Source organism: Lates calcarifer, linkage group LG21 (assembly GCF_001640805.2).
Source record: "Lates calcarifer isolate ASB-BC8 linkage group LG21, TLL_Latcal_v3, whole genome shotgun sequence".
NCBI classification, from domain to species: domain Eukaryota; kingdom Metazoa; phylum Chordata; class Actinopteri; family Centropomidae; genus Lates; species Lates calcarifer.
Window position 1 is genome coordinate 11035869 of NC_066853.1, and position 26921 is coordinate 11062789.

The 26921-nt window shown below is 39.6% G+C and overlaps 1 protein-coding gene across 1 annotated transcript in view; it reads right to left on the bottom strand.

The window, feature by feature from the left end:
* The window catches only part of grik4 (glutamate receptor, ionotropic, kainate 4), a 262394-nt gene that overhangs the window by 97109 nt on the left and 138364 nt on the right, over positions 1 to 26921 (bottom strand). Inside the window, 3 exon segments of the mRNA XM_051065501.1 lie at positions 6101 to 6198; positions 9111 to 9258; positions 9260 to 9276. Coding sequence (XP_050921458.1) covers positions 6101 to 6198; positions 9111 to 9258; positions 9260 to 9276 — 263 coding nt within the window.

The window sequence follows — 26921 nt, forward strand, 5'->3', positions numbered from 1 at the left end:
CACCTGTGCTCACAATTCAGCACAACTCTGTATCACAGGAGATGGGAGAGAAAGAGGCAGAAAATGAGATGAGGAGAGCGCTGACAGCAGAGTGATGGGGAGAGAAAAGCACAGAAAACCTTAAAGGCACAAATAATGTAGCACTTGAACATCTGAACATAATGACTCTCAAGTGGCAAGCAAATGTCATGTTATTTACTGCATTTTATGGTTGGTATAAAAGTGAGTCAGAATTGTGTTTGTGAGTTTCTTTGTGTACATGTCTGTGTGTGTTTGAAAGCACAAATCTCTCATTATTGCCTGTCTCCAGGGCTTGTGCTATACCAGTGACCCCCAACCTCAATCCAGCATGCTCTTTGTTTGCCCAGCAGACCTCAGGTTCACCTCTAAATCCAACCTGAGCACCACCCAACCAAAATGCAGTAGCATAATCTCTCTGTACTTCTACAAGCAGATGGTTTTGCAAGCCCAGAGCAACCCCTGGACATCAGACTGGACATTAATATTCATGACTGCTTCTGACACATGTTTGAATCATAGAGGAATATGTTTCTCCTTTTTAGTGGACACAGGGATATTGCACATTTTACCCTTTACAGTAGAAGAAGGATGGGAGTTTGGGATAAAAACAAGCAGTAAGAACATCTGATATGGAACCTGTGTTATGCTATGTTCTTCTTTCGCTATTCCTACCCTCTCCTCTCTCTCTCTCCTTCTTAACCACGTCGAGCAGATGCGACCTGATCGTTCTGCTCGAGTTTCTGCTCTTAAAGAGTTTTTCCTTGCACTGTCGCTAGTGCTTGCTCTTGTGGATTTGTTGGTTCTCTCTGTAATACTATTTTAAGAGTATGTCTAGACTGCTCTATATGAAAGTGCTTGAGATGACTGTTGTTGTGATATGGCTATATAAATAAAATGAATGAAAAAAAATGAATGAATCTGAAGGTTGCTAAAAGCAGTGGATAAAAACTGAATTCAGATAAACTATTTGGCACATAAAAATGTAATTGCTGGCATTTACACAATTTACTTTGAAAGCTCCCTATGGCTAATGGCAAAATGATCTTAGTCAAAGGCTTTGTATGAAAATAACAGTGCAAGATGGGGAGTGTAAATGGAGCCTTGTGCAAATCCAAATGGGGAATGGAAAGTCCTTGAGTCTATTATTTCATACCCAAGTCACCTCTTATAAATTAGAATCTGATTTCTTATCCTTGAGATTCACAGGAAACAAAGCAACCACAAGAAAACGGCATTGCATGCTCTAGCTATTCCAGTTGGCTGCAGCACCCGGCAGATAAGCACCTGTAAAGCAGCAGGAGCCTCTTATCCAAAACCCCAGTTAATGCTTCTCATTAGTCGATATTAATCTGCCCTTCCTCCAAATCCTGACCCCAAGGTTTGCTTGCCGTGCTGCGCAAGATGGAAACAAACTACCAACATGATGCACACAGTCAACCCCTCCGCAGTCGCTGTTTTTCTATTAGTCACTATTAGTGTGAAACCCAGATGGGCTCAGTCTCACTCCACTGTCGCCTCAGTGGAAGTAGCCTCTGCAGCAGCGCTGGAACCCGGGGAGTGATTGATAGGGACGGGTAGATGATGTGCTGATCACCTTGTGGGGTCTGTCAGCCACAATATTGCTGCCAGTGTCCCAGGCAACCAGCTGCCGGAGCGCCAGCATCTGTGGCCTTACGCTCACAGTGAGGGATTAGGTGGTCAGAGTCATGTGTGCACAGTGGCAGGTGTAGACGCACATACACACACCGACACACACATACACACATTCCTCTTCCCAGCATCTATGGTTAAGGGTGATCTGCTTTTACTTTTTAAAGACAGAGTATCATAGACAGGGATCACCTGTTGATACTAGTTAAGGATGTGACAAACATTCTTTATATTCCAATACATTCTCAATTGTCTTTTATTACAGTTATTTAACAGATAATTAACTAATTAAGGGATTTGCACACTGCTATGCTTGCTAGGGTCATATCCACTGAAGAAGAACATCTATAGTAGCTTTATAAACCATAAAAAAATGCATATCTATTTTGTTCATAAAGCTCCTAATCATGTAAAGGCTTCTTTGGGGGAAGGTGGAAAAATGTCTGAGTTGACACAAGCAACTGCTTGCATCGACCAGCCAATCTACCTGTCTCCTGCTGAGCAGTCCTAAGGCATGCATTGCTGACTTTTGGCTGCCAAGTACAGAATATAGGTTTACATTATTTCCAAAAGGATTATTGGTTTCTCAACTGTGCTGTTGGTTGAGCTTGACTTAAAGCACTGTAAGTTTTGTGATGCTCATGGATTCCTCTGCCATCTTGCCATTATATGATTTTTGATTTCAGCTCAAGCCTCTCACTCAGCAGAGAAACATTTTCTTACTGTAAAATTCCCCACTGTGATAGACCTTTAATATGCTCAGAACTGAAAAGATTTGAGTTACTTTAGCTCTGTTTATTATCCTCTTGTGACTGGTAATAATTGCATAGGTTGTCTTTCTTCCTTACCGTGTCAGAATGTGAGATGTCCATGATTGCTAAAATAAGAATTTCATTGCAAACCCACCACAAGGTAATTGATATTTAAACTAAAATCATTTCATGAGGCAACAAATGAAAAGATAATCTACTTTTTGAAAAACTACTTCGCTTCTAAGGCATATTTTCCTTCTTAGTTATAAAACCGTTTTCATGGCTAATTATGTTTACATGCGGTATTACAGGGTCTCCTGTACCTTAAATCCTTAAATACACTTGTGGGTAATGTTTGGTGATATTGTTAGTTACTGCACCCCATTACTAATATAAGCCAATGGCTGAAGGCCATTACCCAGTCGACCCACTCAGAGTAATCATGAAGAGCAATGTGACCTTCTCTGCTAGACAGTGAACGCACACACAAACACACACACACACACACACACACACACACACACACACACACACAAAAGCAGCTGACTTCACTGATTTGCACACCTCAAGTCTGAGATGGGGGACCTAATCAGTGAAATCAGCTGGCGTAGTGTTTGGTTAGAATAAAAATCTGCATGCTCTTGGGTCTTGATAGCATCCGGGGACGACCGCTGAGTCAAGACCATCAGTTTTAATCCTGAAACTTTAATCCTGTGTATTCTAAGCATGGAATCGTCTTTGATTTTTAAAAACCAGCAGCAGGGTCCTGATGACCACAAATGAGAGCCATCGAGCTTCATTATCCTTTTAATTGTTGGACAACCTAAAAATAGTTATTAATTCATTTTATATAACACAGAATGAGATAAGAGGATGAAAGTATTCCCAAGGAAACAGGTTTTTCAACTGGGTGTGTTAATCTGTTGTCATGACAATTATGTGTTCAAAAATGGTTTAATATCATCTCTCCCAGCAAACTGACTGAATATCTTTCATGATTTATGCTGTACTGGGGGTGGACACAAAATTGCAAATAATAATGTGATTATAAATATATAAAAGCTGCAGATCTATAAAACTAGGAGCATTAACATATGTTGGAGTGGATTTAATTGTCAGATTTTTTAAAACATTGCCAGCATCACGACAGGCTATCTTCACTTCCAAAGACTCAAACATTTGATATCTTCTCTTCCTCTGCTTTAAACTTTTTGGCTACTTTTTCGACTCAAAAATCAAGTTCTTGATGTTGAGGTGAGAAACATGTCATGGCACATCAAGCTATGCACTTCCCACTAAGTCATGTCAGAGAAGGAACTCTTCAAACCATTTTACAATCTCTAACACGTTTAACAGAACCAGCAAAGATGAATTACTTACGGGCTAAAATGCCTGCTTGGTGCTGTCAAGCAGTTGCTTTTCTATTTGGCTCCTGTGAAGTACAATACTTCACAATGTACGACAGAGCAAAACATCAAATATGTATATACACAACACATCAAAGATGAAGTTGAACAGACTCAAAACTTGAGCTCAAAGGGGTCAGAACAGAAATGGTCTTACTCCAAATGCAATTTTGTGTAGAGTTTCCCTTTAAGGTAAAAGGAGGAGGAGGAAGGTAACTAAGAACTTTTACTTGTATTTTACTTGAGTATTACTATTTTATACTGCTTTATACCTGTGTTCTGCAGTGCTGACAAACAGTATAATGTTGCTACATACAAATTTTTGAGTAATCAAATATGTTGTTGGTTATGTAGGTCTTACATAAGTTTATTTAAATTACATTTTGAGTGCAGTACTTTAACTTTGGATGGAGTATTTATATATTGCAGCACTAGCACTTTTACTACAGTAAAGAGTACCTCTTTCACCACTGGTAAAATGACAAAAAAAAAAATAAATAAAAAGGATTCTATGTCAGCTTTCTCAACTTACACTTAATGAACACTTGCATAGTTTTATTTAATGTGCTACCATTAATCCAGAGCTCAACTCTGGACACTTTATGTGGCTCTGAAAATGAAGAAAAGATGAATAAGTACCAGGATAGAGTTGCATAGCTCTATCAAGTCCACTCAGAGGAGTTGGGAGATATAGATGTAGTATTTGATTGGACACCCCCCTGGCATACCAGTACTGAATTATTAGTTGTTAACCTAAATACTGAACAGAATTCAGACTTAAACACCGGCAACAGTGCTGGCCAAGACCTGTTGGAAATTACTGCTTAAGTTAGTGTTAAAGGAGAAAAGGACAAAGACAGATTTTATAATCCTACTTTCTGTGACAAACATGAAAATTTGGCTGAGTTTAAGAAGATTCTGGTCAACCAAATTATTACCCTACTCATATATAAGTACAATAAGAAGGGATAAAGAGAGATTACATTTGAGACAATCTATGAATCATTTGAGCCACTATCAACTCCTTAGAATATTCTATGACTACTGTATGTATCAGTTAACAACTCAAAAATGTCATTTTTCACTTGATGGGGTCTTTAATATTCATACAGTGGTATTATCACAGTCGGTTTTTCAAAGCAGTCCACCCCGCCAGTCAATGCCACTAGAGGTTTTTAACAGCAGGGAGTCCTGGTCTGTCTACCACTATAACAGACTGATGTCTCATTAGAAAGACAGGCTGTACTGAACCAGAGGACATTATAGAGAACAGAATGGTAATGGGATGTCTTTTAATAGTCGTGCTGATCAAATTTATGCAGTTAAAAAGGCGGCTTCTCTGTGGACCAAATCCAATTATGGCAGGGAGCACACCAGAACACACTAGTGAAAACCCAGTGATTGATGAAGTGAAAGAAAGCTGACATGTAGTTTTTAAAATGTGTAGTTAGTATACATTTGATAATATAGATGCTATTAATAAGCATTCCACAAAGAGAGCAAAACAAAAGACTATCAAATTCAGTAAATGCAACAAAGTGCGGCAGTAAAACCTTAACAGATAAAATCCATGAATATACATTTCTTTTCTTATTCATAATTGATTTTGATCTATTTATGGTTTTGTATAATTCAAAGTCTTGACATCAGACAGCAAAACACACCATGTCAGAGTTCAGACAAGCCAATTAGCATCCAACTGGGATCTGTTTGCATGCAGTCAAGCTCTAAAGCTAAATCCACTCAGTCATGTTTAAATCGTGAAAAACATGTTTTTTTCACTGTTCAGAAAACAAAATATGGCTGTTGACTTGTTTTATCAAAATAATATTGATAATGCTATCATCTGTCATATCATACTAGGCGTACTGCAGAGACGGCAGGAGCTAGTTGTTCTCACCCCATGTAATTTGGGGCAAAACAACAGCACTTACTGTTGTTTGCTCGTATTTGTTTCTATAAAAATCTCAAAACAGTGGCTAGCAAGCCTCAGTGGGCCAAACTACTCCAAGCTAATGACGGGAATGGAGGAAATAAAATGTCCAGTAGAGCTTTGATTTGAGTGGGACAGGAATGGAAAGTTATGACATTGTAGAGGTATTTCATCATTTTCGCTAACAAGTTGGGTTTCATTCCCCCTTAACTTCCTACAAAAACCACACAGGCACTAATGAGCATCATTGTTTCCAAACGCTGTATTTTTGGTGGTGCAGTGAGCGGGCTGCTTGACATGGGCGTGCAGCCACAGGCCAGTTGGGTGCATAAACTCACCTCCTTCTCTCCACAGATATTGCTGATGATGGAGTTGGAGGCTGGGCTGGCAGAGGGGCCGAGGACTGCCACTACGCCTTTAGACATGATCTGGCACACTGAGAGAAAATAGAGAGGGGGAAGAGGGATAAGAATTAAGGGTTGAGAAGGGAATGAAGATAGCAAGAGACAAAGCGAAAGTCAGTCGGTGTTATCCGGGAAAGTAAAGCACAGGATTTCTCGAAGAATCTGAGGCAAGGCATTTAAAAAAAGGCCCTCTTCAGTCAGATGCTAATGGATGCACATGCTGACTATCTCAACCTCTAAACAGAGAGCAGCCTGAGCCAGCGCTTCTACTGTCTCAAGGGAACATGAACCTACATGTGTTGGTGAAATGTGTGTAAGGCCAAATGCATTTGTCCATGTTTAACATGCTGAACGTGATGCACATACAAAAAACATCCTATAGAGTCTGCTCATGAGAGTTTGTGGTAGAAACTGATTCTCAGCTGCAATAGACAGAGAAAGGCAGAGAGCCAGAAATAGTGACAGGCAGCCATATCTAAAGGCTTAAAAAATAAAATCTGGTATTTGAACATTTGCACATGAATGCCATAATATCCCCAAAAGTGACACACACATCTCATCTTTTTTTCCACGTTCTAGGACTGATTTAAAAGCTTTACCTTTGGGGATAAAAACATATCTTTAGACAGAAACATTTTAGAGAATGTGAGTTATACTCCTCTCCTGTGTACATAGGCCATGTCCTTTAATCTCCTGCGTTGGAAAACAGAATGCCATTTCTTGTGGTTTTATAATCCTTGGCTTCTAATTAAACCTCTACAGTCAATGATGTGAGGCAGACACAAGTAGTATTATTATTAGTGGGGCAAATGCAGAGCATTAACCAGCTATGTGTGTGAAAGAGGCAAAGGGGAACCGTTTTCTGACCCGCGCGATGAATCCAGAGGCAGTGAATCGAATGATTAATAAGTAATCCCTTAGTCACCCATGGGGGCTGTAAGACATGAACACACAGACACCTTACACAAACACCCACATACATATGTACGCACACATTTAGAGTACATGCACACATGCACTCACAGATTTGCACCTGCCTGCGTGGGTTCACCAAATAATAAAGCTGAATGATTTGACTGCCAGCCAACATGCTCCTAGCCCCCGTGACAATTTGATTTTCTCCCTCTCCACATAACTAGCATTGTGCGTGTAAATGTGTATGTGTCCATGTAAACAAGAATATGCATGTAAAACTCTACTTCCTCACCATAGTTTATTTATTGCCCCCTGGACATTGGCATCAGGGTCAAGGTGTCAATTAGTACCATGAATTGCCAGAATAGTACAGCTCAACTCACTGCGGTCAAATTATGGTCAGGGGGTCAATAGGTCGACTTAAGTCCATTTTCCCTGCTTAACATTGATTTTTACTGATCAATACAAGCTATTGGAACCTTGGAACAATTAGGGCTGTAATGAGTTAGACCTACTTGAAATACTTGACAAATTTGCTGGTCACAAGAGGAAGAAAAGGGGGATAGGCATGCAGCAAAAACATGGCACACAGAAAAAACACCAACGTTCTTGGGATTAAAACATTCTGAGTTTCCTCAGGTGCACACGTGGCAGCTCTAAAGCAAACCACTTACATGTGTTATGTGGCTTTATATGCGATAGATTAACTGTGAAAGAATGTTTGTTTGTGAACTAGAGTCTTGTCATGTGCTATTTTCTGCTTTTAAAAGCAGCAGCCAGTCCATGGAAGCATCCATTTAGGAGCTGTATGCTACACAGCATAGAGTGGGTGCTTGAAGGGTGGGAGAGGGACATTTCCATGCAGGTAGTACTCCCTCTGTGATATTTCCATCTAACTGTGGCCACTGATCCGTCCCTAATCCAATTCCTGCCTCTAATTACACTCACACTTTCACACACAAAACATTTGGACATGCGCACGTCAACACACACACGTATACACAAACATATGCACACAGATACACACAGGAGGAAGCACATCTAGGAAGAGTTTGTAGTAAACCAGGCCGAGAAAGTAATACAGTTTCTTGTTGTTGTGGTAAGTGAAGCGGTGTTTCCATGGATTAAGTGGCACCATCGAAGCTCCTGGGTTTGTGAAAGTGGGAATGTGTCATATTGAAAATCAATCCTCACACTTCTTGTCTTAGCTATTGATATTGGTCTTTTTCTACAGACACATACTGTGCTATAATGATTCTGGATAGTTTTCAATCAAATATTTTAAAAAATCTAACTGATTAATACTAAAGTGTGACGGCAACAAGTCACTGGTGGGTAGCTGTGAAGTAACAGCATCAATACAATTGATAAAAAAAACAGCTAGTGTTAATGGAGTCAACCTAAGTGATGCATTTGCCACATCTATGTGACAAATTACAGCAAATCTCATAATGGGTCATTTAAAAAGGTCCATAAGCCTTTCATGTTGGTCATCTCCGCATTGACATAAATTATGTTTTACATTACACTGCACAGAAAATGCTGTGCTCTGCTCTACCACAGACGAAAAGTTGCTAATATGTAAGGGACAAAATATAACCAAGCAAACAGAAGAAACACACCTTTTGACTCTTGCAGCTATCAAGAAATGACAGCTCACTTTGTGTTTTCGCACCATGCCAGTCTGTCGTCTATTTTCAATAATTTGTTTGCCTCTGTTTGACCAACATATTGTTAAACCAGAGAGATTTATCTGTGTACTTGGGGGAAGAGTGTAGGAGGACTGAGTGAAAAGAAGACAGTAGGCCTGAATTGAAATGACAGACTTACTGATTTCAAAGTGACACTTTTTGCTGGTGTGATTGCTGATTGGACCCAGCAGTGCTTCACATTTATTTACTTTCTCCATCTTTTTCTCTGACTCAACACATATACTGACCAACAGACTTACACCCAAATGAATAAATACAGGCAGAAACACTATGTTTTCCTCACCAGTTAATTGGCATTTCTTCCCTGTGTTACTTACTTGTTTCCCCCATTTCATATTCACTGTCTCTCAGTAGTTCAAAGATGTCCACCTCCAGTTTGCCCGTGGTGGAGCGGTTTGTGTTCCTGTTGATGCTGTCTTTGGCCAGCGTGATGGCCAAACGCTCTCCTCTGCTGCACTCCATAGGGATCATCAAGGATGGCAGCTGAGGAGAAAGAAAGGGAAAAATAGCAACGGGTTGTCATCATGAGAGACAACAAAATGGAGATGAATAATTATCTGCAATTAATGCTGTTTTCCAAGCCCAGGACCGCCCATTTGGACAATGATCATTCAAACCTGGAAAGACAGGTCATGTATTTAAAACCTTTAAAATAAAAGTTCAGCCCACTGAAAGCTGCTCCCCAGGTGTATGGATTTATTAGCACCAATACTTAGGTGACATTTTGTTCACAAGGGTCTCCATTAATCTGGAGTGCCTACAAAGGCACAGTGTTGTGCTTAATAAATCCATACACTTTGGGAGCAGCTTTTTGTCTGCTGAATCTAACTCTAAAAGGTTGAGTGCTATTTAATGTAATATGTATATCTGATCTGTATGATAAAAGCTTGGAAGCTTAAAAGCTTTAAAATCTTGCACCTGTTCTGTGGTATTTTCAAGAACACTGCAAATGTATGAATTCATCACATAGAATATTGTTTAAGGCAGCAAAAGCATTCAAAACATCTGCTGCTTGTTTAGCTTTCATAAAGGCACAGTAGACACTTAAAACTCCAGTCACTGCAGTAGGTTTTCAGAGATGTCTACACTCTGTTAACCTACCACAAAGTTAAATTAGTTTGACACAGGAACATTAAAGAATGATGAGACAACATGTTATACTAAGAAATGATTTATACGCATTCTGTATGCAATAATATATTTGTTGTATTGTAATCTGAATAAATGATGTCTGTCTTGTATATGGCTTAGCTGAGCCAATTAAAAAGAAACTAGGATGTACATAATGAGCCCCTCTCATATTTTATGCAGGAAAAAGTAATGTAATTCCACCACAATAAGACAGAGGAGACTGGTTATGTAAAAAGGATGTTAATCATTCCATATCACATGGTAATTAAGGAGTGGTATATCTGTATGCATTCTCCAAATACTGTACACTGCAGCAATAATAAAAGACATTCAGACGACAGGTTCAGCCTCTCAACATTTACTTTCAGATTAACTTGTTTTTTGAGGTCTGCACGCTGTAACTGTATTCTGTTTCAGAGAATGTTTCATCTTGATTCATAAGATTATTAATTTATTCATTGACCTTTAACAGCACAGATGATGTTAAGCTTTTGTTGAAACTGTGTTAAAGGGGTGTTGAGTCAACTGAATTATTATTTTGGAGGCTGCAGTTTGTGGTGCTGTTGGACTGTACTGCAGAGGTGGGTCTGCTGTTCGGCCTCCCACCATTGATTTGAATGGGGCAAAGTAATAAGAACACCTATCAACATAACACAATACAGCTCAACAGCACAACAAATAGCAGCCTCCAAAATGATCATACAGTTGAGTCAACACCTCTTAAACACAGGTTCAACAAAAACTGATCATTACCTTCATGAAGGAGGATTTATTACAGAACTGTTGCATTAATTTTAGCTAGATGTATCTGATGAACTGATAATTGAGTGCATATAATTTTATATATACTGAATAAATGACCTATGTTATATTTTTTATTATCAGTCTTACTGTGATCTCAGTAATTCTATGAACAACTCCATACTGGACCAATACTCATCTTATTCACAAGAAGTCTATAATATTTCCAAGGACACTGAAGAGCCTGTCCATTTTTGAAATGTAATCATTTAAACATTTCATATTGACAACTTAATCATGCTTCAGTCCAACTACATCAGCAGGCTGCATGAACAACCAACATTTATACAAACTGTAACATACCTGAATGGGTCTTAAACACAGGGTAGAACAGAAAACAACAAAACAAGCAGCAGATGTCTGAAAGCAGGCGTTGTAATTAATGGAATTATGTTGGGTTAGCACAAAGGTTCTAAAGTTAAACAAATTTAAAACAAATTTACAGTAAGTAAAGGCAGGAGATCAAAGTAACCTACCCAGAAAAGTATGGAATTAATAAGGCACAAAAATAAAGAATTAAGCACAACTTGGCTGAAAGGTAAATGTACTGTACGCTATCCATTAAAGTGAAAAACGGCAGGTTGAGTGTTAAGTCTAATCATGTCAGAATTACTGTAGATGGGCTGCATAAAGAGCTGGAACATGTATGAAGTGACCTTTTCTCTGCTGATCACACAGTTGACTAAACAATAACTAACTCTGACTTGCAAAGATGAGACATATACTCTCATCTGATATCATCACAGGGCTGAGTCACAGCAAGCCAATATCCACAACCAATAAAAATGCAGACAGTAGCAGTAAAAGGTCATCCAAGGTTGTACTCATCTCTGCCTGATTGAAAAGCTGCAGACAAAGGACATATTAACTTCTTTAAGCACTTAACTGACTCCCTCTTGATCACGTACAGCTGACAACAGTTTTATATGATCACTGGTACAATACTTGGATAGTTTAATAAAATCAAAGGCAAACATTCAATTAAACTTTTATGCATAAGGGAGGCATGGGATATTTCTCTGCACTCAGCAATGAACCTAAGTTGTAGTTAATATGTTAAGGGTGTGAAACAATCTTATGAGGACAAGCAGGCGTGTTCAAGGTAAGCTTTCATTATAGTCTTTTAGAGGATGGAAGACTGCTGTATGTATATACATATATATATAAAATTCATCACTCAGCTCTCTTGTCTTCTCTCTGTCCAAAGACTGACACCTCAAATCCTGAGGAAAACCCTGTGATGGAGGTTTACGTCAACATAGAAGCAAGATTAAAGTTTCAGTATGATTTCTTGACAAGATCTTGACTAAAGATATTAGGCCACTCTGATGTGACTCTATTGTTGTTTTACATCCAAACATAGCAGTATTTCATCCTTGGACTTGCTGCTACAAACAGTACTTTGATGCCAATAATGGATCAAATGACGACATGCACCGTATACAAAAGGAGTCGCTCATAGTGACAAACTCACAGAGAATTATGAACTGGCACTGTTGTCCCCTTTATCTCTATGGAGCGCTTTAGTGTCTTTCAGCTTTTTTATTCTTTATTATTATTATTATTATTATTATTGGCTTTATGGCCTAAAAGCTCTACAGTCACTCTCACCTCTCCTATCAGCATGGTGTTTAGGGGCAGCGGACACTGCCTCTCCAAAACCAAATGGCAGACAGTCAAAGTTGAACGTAGCATAACATTTAGCATATGAATGAGAGTGAATTTTTAACTTATATTTGTCACTTGGCCAGTAAGACAAATCCAAATGAACACTTGCTTGTTACTTGCTGCATATGTAAATAACCTTCTGCTTGGTAACAACTTGGTGATAATGTCAATGTTGTGCTTACAGTTACTGCAGTTAAACAGAACAAACCTTACAAAGTGATTTAAAAAATGAATTCAGTTTGATGTATTTATATTTTTATATATTTGATGTATGTATGTATTTGTGAAAGGTCTGACTTTGAGGCTCACTATCCATGCTTCCACTTAATGTTAAACTGATTTTAACAGCCCACTTCAATAGCAATGGATTTACAACAAGATGGATCTACATCTACATAAAAATTCCAATGTTATGCTTCATAATGTCCTAAAATCTGTAGTCTCAGCAAAAGAACTGCTTTATTAAAAGTTTTGTGTTTGCTGTAAATGAATAGCATAGTGTTTGCTATGACATCTGTCTTCGCTGTCTTTCTATACTATAATCTTAAAATGTTTTTCATAACTTTTGTGTTAGCGTGTCCAGGGTTTTCTGTTAATCAGTATTTTTCACCTACTGTTTCTCTCATTCATTCCGTTTGTGACAATTTTCCTTTTCCAAGGAAAAAAAATTCTCCCTTTTCAAAGGCTTCAAAAATACAAATACAAAAAAAAAAAAAACAGGCAGTGCAAATCTGGCCACACAGGTATGTGTATGCCTACAGGAGTGAATGAAACTTAGTATAACACGTTTTGGTCTCATAGGATTTGACACTTGGGAGTGGTCAATACATGACAGCTGGCAAACAAGCAAGGCTGTTTTCGCACAGAGAAAACATGAGCTCAGCCTTGATCCATTGAAACCAATCAATGAGTAGCCCCGAGGGATGCTGAGGCTCAGTGAAAAGTAGGTATGAAATGAGAATTCCAGTGAGATTAAGGCACGTGGCACAGGAAAGTGATTTCATGAGGTCTTTTAGTATCTCTCACAAATATGATCTTTTTGTAAACATGTTGACCCCTTCCTTATTTTAATTGCAACACCCCAGGTACATTAAAGACTGACAGCACCAAACCATTTTGCACAAACTGTATAAACTCTGCTAACCTTGTCATTCTCAATAATAGTCCTGTCTAAAAGATTGAGCGCCCTTATTACATGAAGTAATGCAATTTTGCCACCTTTGTTAGAAACACGAGGAACAGAACTGCGCAGGTCTTGTTGCAGATGCACATACACACTCATACTGTACACACACATACACACACTGCTATTAAAGTTTCTGTCACTTTGAGTCCGGCATTTAGAGCCATGAATCATCCATCCTGAACGTGTGATTTAAACCAAAGCAGCAAAACGTTTACAGGTTAAAAACTTCACTTACTGCAGGTTCCTATCCTGCTCTCTGCTTATTTCTTCTAAACAGACAAACCACAAGAGACAGGGTGGTCTATGAAGTGTGTGTTTTAGGAGAGAACTGAAGAATGGCTGTTAAATGTAAACCAGAATCAAGGCATATGGACTTCAACCTGTGTAAAGTGTCCAGCTAAGGGAAAATTAGTAACAGAGCCCTTGTAGTACACAAGAGAAAGCCCAACAACAGTCTAGCATTCCCTTAGGAGTGATACTTTTTATAATGCAAGCATACAGACTCTTGAAGTGTCTCTGGAAAGTGGCAGTCAAGGGTAAAAAACTCGTTATCCTTTTGAAAGATCTGTTGGCTTCTCTATTAACTCAATGGCTGCATCTCCCACTCCCTCAGACCAAGTGCTAAATGCAGATCAAATGAACTAGCTCCTCACCTACTGTACAAGGTAATTAATGGTAACGTGCTCTCCAACTTGCCGGGCTTTGATTGGGGGAAAAGCCATTACCTGATAGGGAGAGGGGGGCAAGAGTTCAGAGGGACCTGGCCTTTGATCAGATAAACGCTTTTAAAGAATATGGATACTGTAAGTGAATTCACATGGCTTTCATTTGAATTGTAGATCAATGGTTTCTACTTAAAATCATGCACTTTGCAGGGCCACCATTGAACATATACTCCATGTGCTCTCAGTAGTTATTATTACCATGAGTGACTGCTCTTCTCGCCTCAGGTAAATGAGAAGCTAGAGTTAATTCAGAGTAAGGAATGAGCGCACTGGTGCGAAACATACTGTTTTCATAGAACCAAATGTAATGAATTGTTTAAGTATTGACATAAAATAAAGCTTAGTTGCCCTGCAGGTCAAGAAACTAAGCTAACAGAGCTAAACTTCTGCTATTTTATGGCCCAATTCAGATGCTGAAAATCATGAAAGCATTACAGTGGCCGACATCTGTATGTTTGACCTGTTTCTATTCAGACTTTTTGCAGCAATTCTCTTGTAAAATAAGTCATCCGTCTACAGTATCTACTTTCAGCATGCACTGAGGATTTTGGCCATGCCTAAGACTGAGCATATGTTTTATTCAAGACATCTGCCTCTTTTTTCTTTTCTTTTATATGGTGGAAAAACCAAGACTATCACTTTTCACTTTTTGCATCTTTTTGCTCAGATCCTGTTCTCAAATGTCTTGAAAACAAAAATTGATTTAAAAAATCAGTTTTTAATTATATGAGAAATTACATCTACAACTCACGTTACATGAAGTACCTTACCCTTGATTGATTCAGGGAAACGTGCTCTAAATCATTTTTCATAGGTGGTACAAGTCTGTTATTAACGCTCTATATACATATAAGCCCAGGATGGACTAAGTGGCTTCCCAAACATTTTTAAGATCTCTTCATGCCATTCTCATACCCTGTTAGTATCCTTTTTGTTCAGCGTCCGTTTAAAATAAAGCCACCTTGTATGATGTGTAAATATGCACAAATATGAATGAATATGTGATGAGTCCCATGATTGATTTAGAAATAATTACAGTGTTTACAGATTTCATTTTGAATGACACTGTATAATTAATATGTTGTTGCCGTACGTCTGGAAACTGACAGGAATGCAAAGCAAACTGGACAAAGTGCCTACAAATAGATTTGAGTCTGGATTTTCTGATGCAAAGACCAACACTATTTGATTTACAAACTGATCACTTCAAGTGCTCTTTTATAGTAAGCTGCATATTGGGCCTTTAGATTATTCAGTGCAAACACTCCTTTTTCACCATATTCTGGCACCAACACCTACTTTAGCAACTTCATTAGAGGTCTGCTTGTTTTGTTGTAGCTGGCTGATTAGTCCGCCCTATCATGTTTTCAGGAGGGATCAGATTTGTTTTTCCTGAAAACGGGCCAACACACAGAAACAGAGCTTTGTTGTAATGGTTTGGAAAGGGCTTAATGACAGCATCAACTAAGAAGTCACTATGGGCCAGGCCATGCACTTGGATGCCTTTTGAAAACACAAAATAACAAAGCAACTAATTAGCTAATCAAACTCTGCTGTGGGTGTGGGACACTGACTCATAACTTTAGCTCTCTCCTTATCATTGTCACTGCCATCCTTTTTCTTTTCTTTTCTTTTTCTTTTTCTTTTTTTTTTTTTTTTTTTGCTTTAGTGCACTACTTTTAAATATTTAATAGCTTTAATATACTGTATTAGAATCACTGGTTCAGACATGAATTGCTGGAAAATTCTAACCTAAACCTTACACATTTATATGAAAAACCTGTCTGATTTAAATTGAAACCATACCACTCAAATAAAGGGTGCAATTCAAATAAAGACCTCATTTTATACGAGACGTAGAGAACAGTAAATGTGAAGGTCAAGGACCTCACAGTTTGAAAATGCAAGGGGCTGCCCTCTCTCAGCACTTTCATTCAGCTGCCTTTTAGTTAAATGGATTTGTACATTGTGCCCTCTTTTCAAAGGGAGAGGCCAACTGCACTAAGGAGGGTGATAAAAATGAAAGTTTTATTTTTCTATTTTTCTTTCACCAATAGCATGCACTTAATGTCAAGGTTATGTCAGTAGATCCTACTTCATGTTATCTATTTTATTTCTAAATAAAATGATACTCTTTTCACCTACATCAAAGAGAGTTATGCACACACACACACACACACACACACATGATTTTTTTTTTTTGGCCTATGTACATAACAGTTGTAAATCAAGAACTCTACTAATTTGCTATTTTCAACATTACATAAACAACATTTCTCATTTATTTGATGGTTGCCTAGACATTAATTAGTTGAGACACTAGACAGCTATCACAGCCTTTTCAGTGCCAGATATTCCCTGTTTATTTTGTGAGTGTGTGAATGTGTGCACATGTACCTGTGTGTGCCTGAACACCCATGCACTTGTATATGTCAGCAGATGAAAATGCCGTGCATCATGCTCGTCTAATAGCTGTTTTATTCACTTGGAGCAGCATGACTGCGAACTATACCACAGCAAATCTGTCTGCTTGTCTGACTGCATGGCAAATGGAATTGCAAGTTCCACACTTTAATCAATCTCATCCGCAAGCCCTGTGGTGTGCACTACCGAAGGAAGCGGAGGTGCTATCTTACATAATTAGAAAACCTCGCTCACGGAAGACCTGGCGACAAGAAACTGATTTCCTGGTGTCACATAATGTAATTATAGCCCACATACACCTATCATAATATGTGCAAGTGGACTGATGTGTTAAGTCTCATTAATCCAAGGCTGAATTCTACAGCTGACTCTACTGGCCTGTAAAAAGTTTGGCATTCATTCCAATCAATGTGTATTTAGGCAGCAGTTCATACATCTTCGGTGGTCAATGGGGAAATAGATAGAACCAAAATCATAGATATCATTGGGATGCAGCCAATAATTATGATAATTGGTGATGAAATCACCATTTTTATGATTAAAAGGAAACCTTTAATAGAGTCCCTCTGGGTCTGTGAATGTAAAAGCCACTGACTGAGAAGCACACGAGGGAGCATTGCCTTTGTATTCAAACTTCCTTATACAAAGAATCTGCGAAAGCTGATGACAAAGAGAGAACGGCAACACTGAGATAAAGAGATGATAATTAGAAGGCTGTAATCTTACAGCTCTTGTTGATGGTTTCTGACAGCATTTCTCTGCAGACCGCCCTTTGCCATATTGAGACAATAGGGACATCAGAGAATAGAGCTTCTGATGTTGCTCACAGTAGCCAAGTCAAGTAATTACCATATAATCAAACTGTTACCCCAATCTGAGCAACAATGATGGTTGATGAAACATTACAGTAAATGGATTTTTAAATACCGATGAACCAAATTTGTCCCTTGACACTGATCAATGTGGCTGTAAAATGAACTGCAAAATAAAGCAAAGTTCAAATTTTCATTCATACATTCTGTAACCTCATCAGCATGAGTGGTTTATCTATTTACAGGTTCTCAAAAAACATGGCTATATTACTAAAAAATAGAGACGGGAAGAAAGAATACTCTGCAAATCTGTGACCCAGAATGCACTGCAGTGTGGTGGTGGATGAGGGAGACAGGGTGATGACAGCTGTCTCAGACAATAATCGCTGATTGTATGCGTAATATGCAAGAGCTACCGTATCATGTATTCGCTTGTGTGCACTCTACATGTCTTCTTGCATGTGCACACGTTGGTTGTTTGGATGCCAAGTGCATGTTTATACAATATATATTTATGATCTGAGTTGTAACTGGAGGCTCATTTCACTCAGGAATAGGAATAACGAGCACAGGGTCTCATCCAGCATGTCTGTGAGACAGGACTCATGGGAAGCTGAGTGCATACATGTTACTGTGTTAAGTGTTTCTTAGTGTGTATGTGCAATGTATGCATATGTGTCTTGGGAATAATTGTATATATAATGCCACTCTATTTAATTTCTGCTCTACTTCAGCTTATTACCTGGCACCACTGCAGAGCCACACAGCTTTTAAACAACAGCTAGCCAAGTGCAAATACACAACTAGCTGATGCAGTACCACAGAGGCTTTAGAGAGCTGCACAATCTGCTGAAGTTTATGCAGGAACACTCAGAAGCTGCAGCTGTAACTTTTAACAGCCTCTTTTACTGACATGATGTTCAAACCAAAATCCAATTAAACCCGAGATCACACAACAAAATAAGTCGAAAATACTGTATAATAAATCAAAAAGTTTTTATATTTGAAGAGGCCTTTCCTGTCTCTTATATTTTTTAATTGCAACAAAACAGCTGCAAAAGCATAAGTAGTTTGAGGAGCAGTGATACTTCACTTAACAAGCATGAAAACATGCAAAGATGCCATGTGTGATGGACTCAGTTTGTATACTAACAGCTGAGAGAAAAAAATGATATCTGGCAAACATTACATTTGGCACAAACACATAGGGACTGCAGATGGTCGAAATACTGCAGATGTTGACCTGAAGCACTAAAGAGCCAATGGATGCACAAAACAAAATTTCCTGCCTGCTATTGTTAATACATTAGCACCAACAGAGTGTTGCCAGTGGCTGCACAACAACATCAGATAAATTGAAAGCACAGAAGTTGTTTGCAGAAAGGTTCCACCTACGGGACCCTGCCAATGTCAGCATGATTACAAGACATCCACAAAGCATAAAATAGAGTCAGTGGAGAACCTGTCACAGCAGCACTCAGATTGATGAAAATGGACATGGCTAGGTGGGTTAGGGAGTGGCGGATGCCAGATGAGAAAAATGATGGTGGATAACCACAAAAACAAGCAACGTGAATGGCTGGCTTAGCATTAACATGTTGGGCCATAAGTTCATCCTCCTGTGCGTGTACAGTGCAGTCTCATCTTTTATTTCATCCACTGACAGACGGATGCTGCTATTTGCTCAATACCACTCCCACTGGGTTGGAAAAGTCTGAAAGCAATTCATCAGTGCAAAGCAGCCTGCCTACTCCTCTTTCTCTTGAATCAGCTGAGCCAACGCTTCAAATCCTGATGTCTTCATACCGACTAATAGCCATCCATTCTCAGTAGCTGTTGGCAAACATCAAGTTTAGAAAGAATGGGTTATTTTTGACAGCATGGCGATAAAAAATGAGCAATGGTTGTCATGGAAAGACAGCAGGGGGTATGATTCATCGTACCCAGGCCACACTGGCGTGGGCTTGCCTCCGACAGCTACGAAACAGTGGGTGTCTATTCCTGAGCCTGAAGTTCATGAGGTGGAGCTTGCGTTGTAGTGAGGGATTGTTGCTGCCCAAAAGCCACACTGCTGGCAATTGCAGAAGTGCACAGGGAAATTTTTAACTTCAGCACATTCTAAAGTGTTAACTGAAAACAAAGACCAACACTCTACATCTTTCAGGTCATTCAATACAAACGACATTTAAGCTTTATTACATTAGATAGACTTAAGACTTTTACCTGAGCCCACACAGCACTTTACATGTTTACTGAATGGCAAGGGACCAAAAAAAAAAAAAAAAAAAAAAAAAAAAACGAAAAACACACAACCTTGTTGCATTCAGATAGCACTGCGTTAAAATTATGCAAGGGGCTAACTTGGCGGGGGCATGTGGATGTGGGCACTGGTGAGACAATGAAATACAAGAGAGTAATAAATCCAAGAGTTTGGTGGTTTATTAGAGGCCAAAACACTGCACTTCATGATAACATGATGACATTTTTATAACTGACAATTATTTTTCCCTCTATTACAACAGTAGAAACAGAAGAATTACTGTGTTCCTGTTAAAAACCTGCAGGAATGTGCATTCGCACATATTTGATTGGGCAAAACAGCACCTAGCTGGATGACAGAGCAGTGTGTTACAGACAAAAGAAAGCCTTTCTTTTGCTTGACAACCCTGCCTATTTTTGGCCAATGCAGCGGTCTTATTGAAATGAATGAGGGGGTAATGTTTTCCATCCAGTGTTGATCACACTCTAAACTTAATGTTACAGTTCAGTATGCACAGTTACCTTAAAAATTCCTGCACTTAAAACATATTGTACCCTGACACTTAATGAGAATTCGTGTCTGTCCAGATAACTGCAGGTGTGACATTCACAGCAAAGTTTTAATTGACAAGATGATGGCCAATCACTCACAAGGGATGATGTGAGTGGATTGTGAACATTAACAGTAACAGATGCCAACTGGCCAAGGACCAGCAGAAAGTCACATTGTGACACTGAATTCAAGAGCTCATCATTTTCATTGGGTCAGTCCTGAAAATGCCTCAAAAAACACAAACATGCAGTTCTTAGCTTGCCCTTAACACCTGACTCCCCTCAACAGAGAGCTTTGGAAGCCAACCGATCATAAGCTGGTTGACAGGTCTGTCACTGTCACTGCCATAACCATGACGCTCCAATTTCACTCAGGAATCAGGATTTAGGGAAAATGGATGTGGTAGCAGTGAGAGAAAGCTACGAGAAAAAAAGGAAAAAGAACATTCATTCCTTCATGGAAGGATGAATCCCCCTGGGTCAAACATGACGACAGAAATGGAAATATGCATTGCGTGGTGTATTGCCAGCTCCTGTCAAAGCTGGACACGACGGAGGAGATCATTCTTTAGAGGCAGCAGAGTCTCTGGAGGGCCATGACAAGAGTCGGTAACACAGACAGACAGCACAGAGAAATCCTCGCTCAGTCATGTTAGGAATTCTTGCACCGTCTGGATACATAGATTAAAGTAATAAATGTGACAAAACATAAAAACGAATACAAGTTTATGTTTCTGTTTCATTATAGGTGATTAAAAATTTGATGGGACCAATAAAAAATGTCTAGGGGCAGTAGTTTTATAAGTCATGGACCAAATAAGGCTGTAGGGAAAAAAACGCTAACACTGAACCTTGACAGTGCTGGTTATATGTGATAAATGGCAGAGACTAAAAGAACTGTTTGTGAATAAAGATGCAAAAGTTGTAAAAGCATATGTATTTGTGAATGGGGGTGTTAATGGATCTTTTCTTTGTCTTTCTCTTCACTGCAAACCAGTGGAACTGCATCACAATGCCTTCACTACACTAACTTGTATTATACAACAAGTGTCTGTGTGGTTCTGTGATGGGAGTAGAGAAAAACTTGAACTCCATCACTTGAGAGAAAATGGCAGCACCTGGTGCACAGCCCGTGGCTCAACTTGCCATCAATTCTCAGGACATCTTCAATGAATTATAGCACAGCCTCCTCTCCCATCTCTCATACACACACACACGCTCATACATCCAGACAGACATTTGCTTTCTACTCCTTTAAACCACCACCACCTTTTCTTGGTGTCAAAGGAGGAATTAAAGTCAACGTAATAGTCCTTTCCAACTAAAATGAAAGGGACAGGAGGTGGAAAGCTGGAAATGAATGCCAAAAGTTCATCTTCACTCTGTCTTTCAGTCTAAATGAGTGAAAATGAATGACAGTTTGGGCTGAGTCTGAAAGAGTCAAGAATGACAGACACGGGAGGACGAAAGAGATTTAAGGGGAGAGTCACTGACTGAGAGAAATAGAAAAAGAGAGAGAAAGTGACAGGGAGAGATGGCGACAGAGGGAAAACCCTGAGCAGACCTGTTGCAACGAGCAACAGACAGACAGATTGTGACAGAGAAAGACAGTGAGACGGCTGACACGCTGCTGGGGAGTGTGATGTCTGCGGCATAGGGATAATCTTGACGAATGCCGATGATGATGAGGAGGAGGATGGTTATTGCGATGAAAACAGTGTTGATGTGGCACTTGTCGTTGAAACTTCTGCACCCAAGGGATGGGAGACAGGGAGGCAAGCGGGCTGGCAGGCAGGCAGGCAGGCAGGCAGACAGTGGGTCCTGGGGGAATTCCAGCTCTCAGTGGGTGTCATTGCCTGTCAGTCAGCATATCTCTACTCAACAGGCCTGGCCTACAGATAGAGCCACTGGCATGTAATTGTCTGGAAGGTCAAGGGAGACCAGTGGACAGTGTGATGAGAGGAAAATGGGGCAAAGGTTAAGAGGGAGGAAGGAAAGAACAGAGCAATGTAGATGACAGGAAGAGGAAAGGAGTCTTTTATTTTAAAAATCAGCAAGTGAGAGGGAGAGGATCTAAATGTTTGTCACCTCCAGGTGAACAGTTGATAGGGACTGTATCTACAGAGCCTAAAGTAATATGGCATCCTATAGTATATGTACTGTAACAACCTGATGTAGCCACAGAGACACAACAGTCCGCTGACCATAAACAGCATGGTAGTTTAATCTGCAGTAAACTGACCTTTATTATTCAAGACGATGCCTGACAGTGGATGACAGGGCCATTTCTTTCATAACAGTCTGATGGACAGACCTCAGACAAACCTCATTCATGCAAAGGTCAATGCATATTCCAGTCCTGTGCAATACTGATGCATTGAAAGCTGCAATGATTAGACAATTAATTGATTAGTTTATTGACAGAAAATCAACTATTTTGATAGTCGGATAGTCACTTGAGACGTGTTTGAGAAGCAAAAACACCAAACATTAGTTTTTTCCAGCATCTCAATTGTGAGGATTAGATTCATTCTTTGTCATACATGATAATAAACTGAATATGAATAAGACTTTTAGCTGCTGGTTGGAAAAAACAAGACATTCGAAGACTTCATCTAGGTCTGTGTAAAATTATTATGGACATTTTTCTCTATTTTCTGACATCTTATAAATGAAACAATGAGTCCATCAATCAAAATAATAATAATAGTCAGATTCATCAATAATTTAAGTAATCATTAGTTGCAGTGCTAGATGTATTTGTTGATGAGCTCGATACAGAGCTTGGTACCAAAAAGATTGAATTTGCTTACCACTCTGTAAACATCTGTTTGACGTTATGTTGTGCTTTGCTATCTACCATACAAATGTAGAAGAAGCTTCATCTGTCCATTTGTTTTGTACTTGATGACATATTAGACATCATGGATGGATGAGGCACCTTTGCTCCTGTGCAACTAACTGGCCTGGTCAGTAACTAAATTTAATTTGAGCTCTGATGTAATATCTTAGAAAATGTTGAAGAATTTTATTCAAAATTTGAAATACTGAATAATTTAAGCACAGTTTTGTGGACTGCAAACGAAAGGCAAACTCTCTGAGCTCAACTTCAACACTGCTGTGTGTCTGACTGGAATCCCAGTATACTGACACAACACTGTAGTTGCTGGCACTACAATGGAGCCATACTGTTCGCATCTTCACGCTCAGCTCAGTTTGAGACAGATCAGACAACATTTTGACCAACAGAACTGCCCCCAGTGGCTGACAGAGCCATAAGCAAAGAATGCCACTGCTGATACTCAGACACTCCAGAGAAAGTGGGCAACAGGGGAAGGGAAAGATGTTGGCAATACTGGACCAGTCCCCTGTTATCTGTTACTACCACATAGCTGTTTCCTGTATCTGTGACAGTCACTGATGTGACAGTCTAGGGAAATGGACAGACATTCAGCCACTACAATGGGCTGAGAGCACCCAAGGGGGCCAGTGCTCATCCTACTGCTTTAGGCCAATGCTACAGTATAATCCACCGCATGAAAAGAACATTAGTAACCTTTCTCTCAATCACTCTTCTCTCTCTTTTGCTCTGCCTAATTTTATTCCTCTTTATTTTCTCTCTCTCTCCTCTCTCTCTCTCTCTCACACACACACACACACAAAGACAGACACACACAACACACACACTGACATGTAGTCATATGCTCACAGTCTGAGTGATGGCCACTGTACATGAAGTATCGACTTTTTATCACCATTTCAACAGGGCAGGCAGGGACACAGCTAAAGTCGTGGACTCTGCAAGTATCCATCACCGAAGAGACAAAACCAAAGCTCCTTAGACCCTTCAACAGTATCAGCACTGATATATACTGGATATCCCCCGATACCAGCTCACAGTCATATTTCTCTTCCCTTCTCCCTCTCTCTTGCTCGCCTTTGCCTTTTACACATTCAAGGAGACAAAAAAAGAAAAAAAAACTGTTTGCTTCATGACCATTTTTTTGCTCCTAATCTTATCCAACCAACATATATTAAGTGATTAAGTGAAAGTTCTTGGCTGAAAAAAGGTCAGATTTTGTTTTGGAACTTCAAACGAAAGATTTGAGAGAGGCCAAAGTTGGTTGGATTTAGGATTTTGCAAAGATTTTGCATAGCTTGAGTGAAAGGAATTAACTGAGATACATATTTCCACAGAGTCATAATAGATCAACATATAGTGATTTAATCAGCTAAAATACAATTCAAAAGAACACAAGATTCAAATGAAAACTACAATGAGCAGAGGGAACTGTAGCTTAATATAAACCTTCACTATCTCTATTCAGCATTAAGAAGTATCAGATTGGATTAAGCATGGTCTGAGAGACAGATACTGGTGAGGCTGTGTTTATCTCTGCAGCAAACGGAATGGTGCGAGAGATTCATACTGGGCTTCAGGGTAAACTCGGCTCTCCTCGAGAGACTTAAAGCACTTTTGAAAAGACTACGAAGATAATAAGATGAAGGGAAACACAGAGATTTAGAGAGAAAAGGTGTGGAGAGATGTCCAAAGGGAGGAAGAGCAAGACAAGTCATTTGTGAGAGTTGGGGGGGTGGGGGGGCAGGATGTATCTGAGGGCATCCAAAGTTCTTGTAGCTTGGCCTAATAAAGCTCCAGGGAGAATAACCATGGACTTGGTGACAAGTACAGTGTGTTGGTCTGTGCCTTCATACCTATGTGTAGCATCATCATCCTCTTGCAGCTACTGCTGTATCTCCAGGGAGTTCGTGCCCTCTGCTTCTACAGCCACAGTACCCTGTAGGCAATATTTCGGTCTCTCTCTTACTGTTTCTACTCTCTGGTGCTTCAGCTAAGGGACACTTCTGCCTCATTATACCCACAGCTAAACAGTGCATGGGACCCAAATGGCTAGTCAGGGCCCTGGAGGCTACCGAACACCACCACAGCACCTCCCAATCATTCATACTTACAGACACTTGGCTCCATAAATTGGGCCTGAATTCTGAATAGGTGTGGGATGTTATCATGCAGGAATGGACTACAGAGGTTCCCCTAGTGAAGAAAATAGGAGGGTTAACAATGTAACTGGTAGACCCCAAGGGATCTACCAGGGTAAACACTGTGTGCTTAAGCCTGATGCTGAAAAAACACTCTGTTTGTGAGTGGGTGTGTATGTGTATTTATGTGTACTTCTGCTCCTGTGTATGTGAGCAAGAAGCAAAAAAGGACAATATGCTTTTGTCATTGGGGTTGTAATAGAACCAGAGGATGGAGTATCCACATGGGAGTCCCTGCTGGAGTGTGTATGCAGCTGATAAGGTGAGGGATCCGGGGACAGGACAGGACGGGACACAGGTGAGCAGGAGTGGACGGTAATCCACGGTGCTTCCCTACAGGACTCCACTCTGTGTAATCTGAGGTAAGGAGATAGGAGAAATACAAGAGGGACAATCATCCGCTGACCCTGAGCAGTCAGAGGACTGGTGATGGAGACTGAAGAGGCAAAAGAGGAAAGGAGAAAAGCCACGCAAACAGCACCCGCTTACACACACACTGACACCTGGAGACCTGTCAATTGATTCAGTGCAGAGCGAGTTAATAACACAGTTGGCTGCACAGCCAAAATAGCCTACCTGTCTGTACACAGTTAATAGACTGCCATATTGCCCTAGAGACCCAGTTGTGCGTGTGTGTGTGTGTGTTTAATTGTGGTTATCTTATCATTGGTGTCCATGATGTCCTACTGTGAAATTTGTCCACTATCTGGACCTCATTAATCCGTCTGATCCTCTGTTTCCAGGTCCAAGCTCCCTACTACCTACTCTTGGACTTCTCCTCAATGGATGTGTGATGACTAGATTATAATGACTCAAAGTGCTGCAGATGTGGCAAAAAATAAAAATTTAGTGAATGGAGGGTATTTGTATGTACAATTATACCTATTTTTAGTCACTGTTACTGTCTCATTTTCAGTGTACATACGGTATTATTGTAAAATTAATGACCTAAAATAAAATGCAAAGAGACAAAACATTACTTTGATTCACTGCCATGACAACAGTGACCTCAGAGGCTTTTTTAAATATACCAACGCATATTCTGTGGTTTCAACATGTGCTTTGGTGTTGCATTAAAATTAAGCACTAAGGTAGTCCAACAATAATCAGATGTAAATGAAATAGTGTAAATTAACTCACTGAACCGTTTGTAAGTGTTTTGAAGGAAAAAATGAGCCCATGAAAGTACTTTTGTGCAACAGCCAAAAACATCAAGAATTTAAAATGACAACACAATCACACAGCTCAGCTGTTCTCACTTTAATTTATCTGTCTTTCTTTTTCAGTCCAACAATTTTTTCTTTCCTTTGGTTTTTTTCCATTTATCTATTGTGCTTGTATCTCAGGTAATAAGAGAATGCCATCAACTGCTATCAAGCCATCTATGCCCTCATGTTTTCTTTATTTACGTAAAACCACCCTCCACTCCTTTCATTAGTTCCCTTTTTATTGTCAATATCTTTCCTTTCCTTTAACCTTCAACTCATATTCAAACTTCAATGTGCTTTT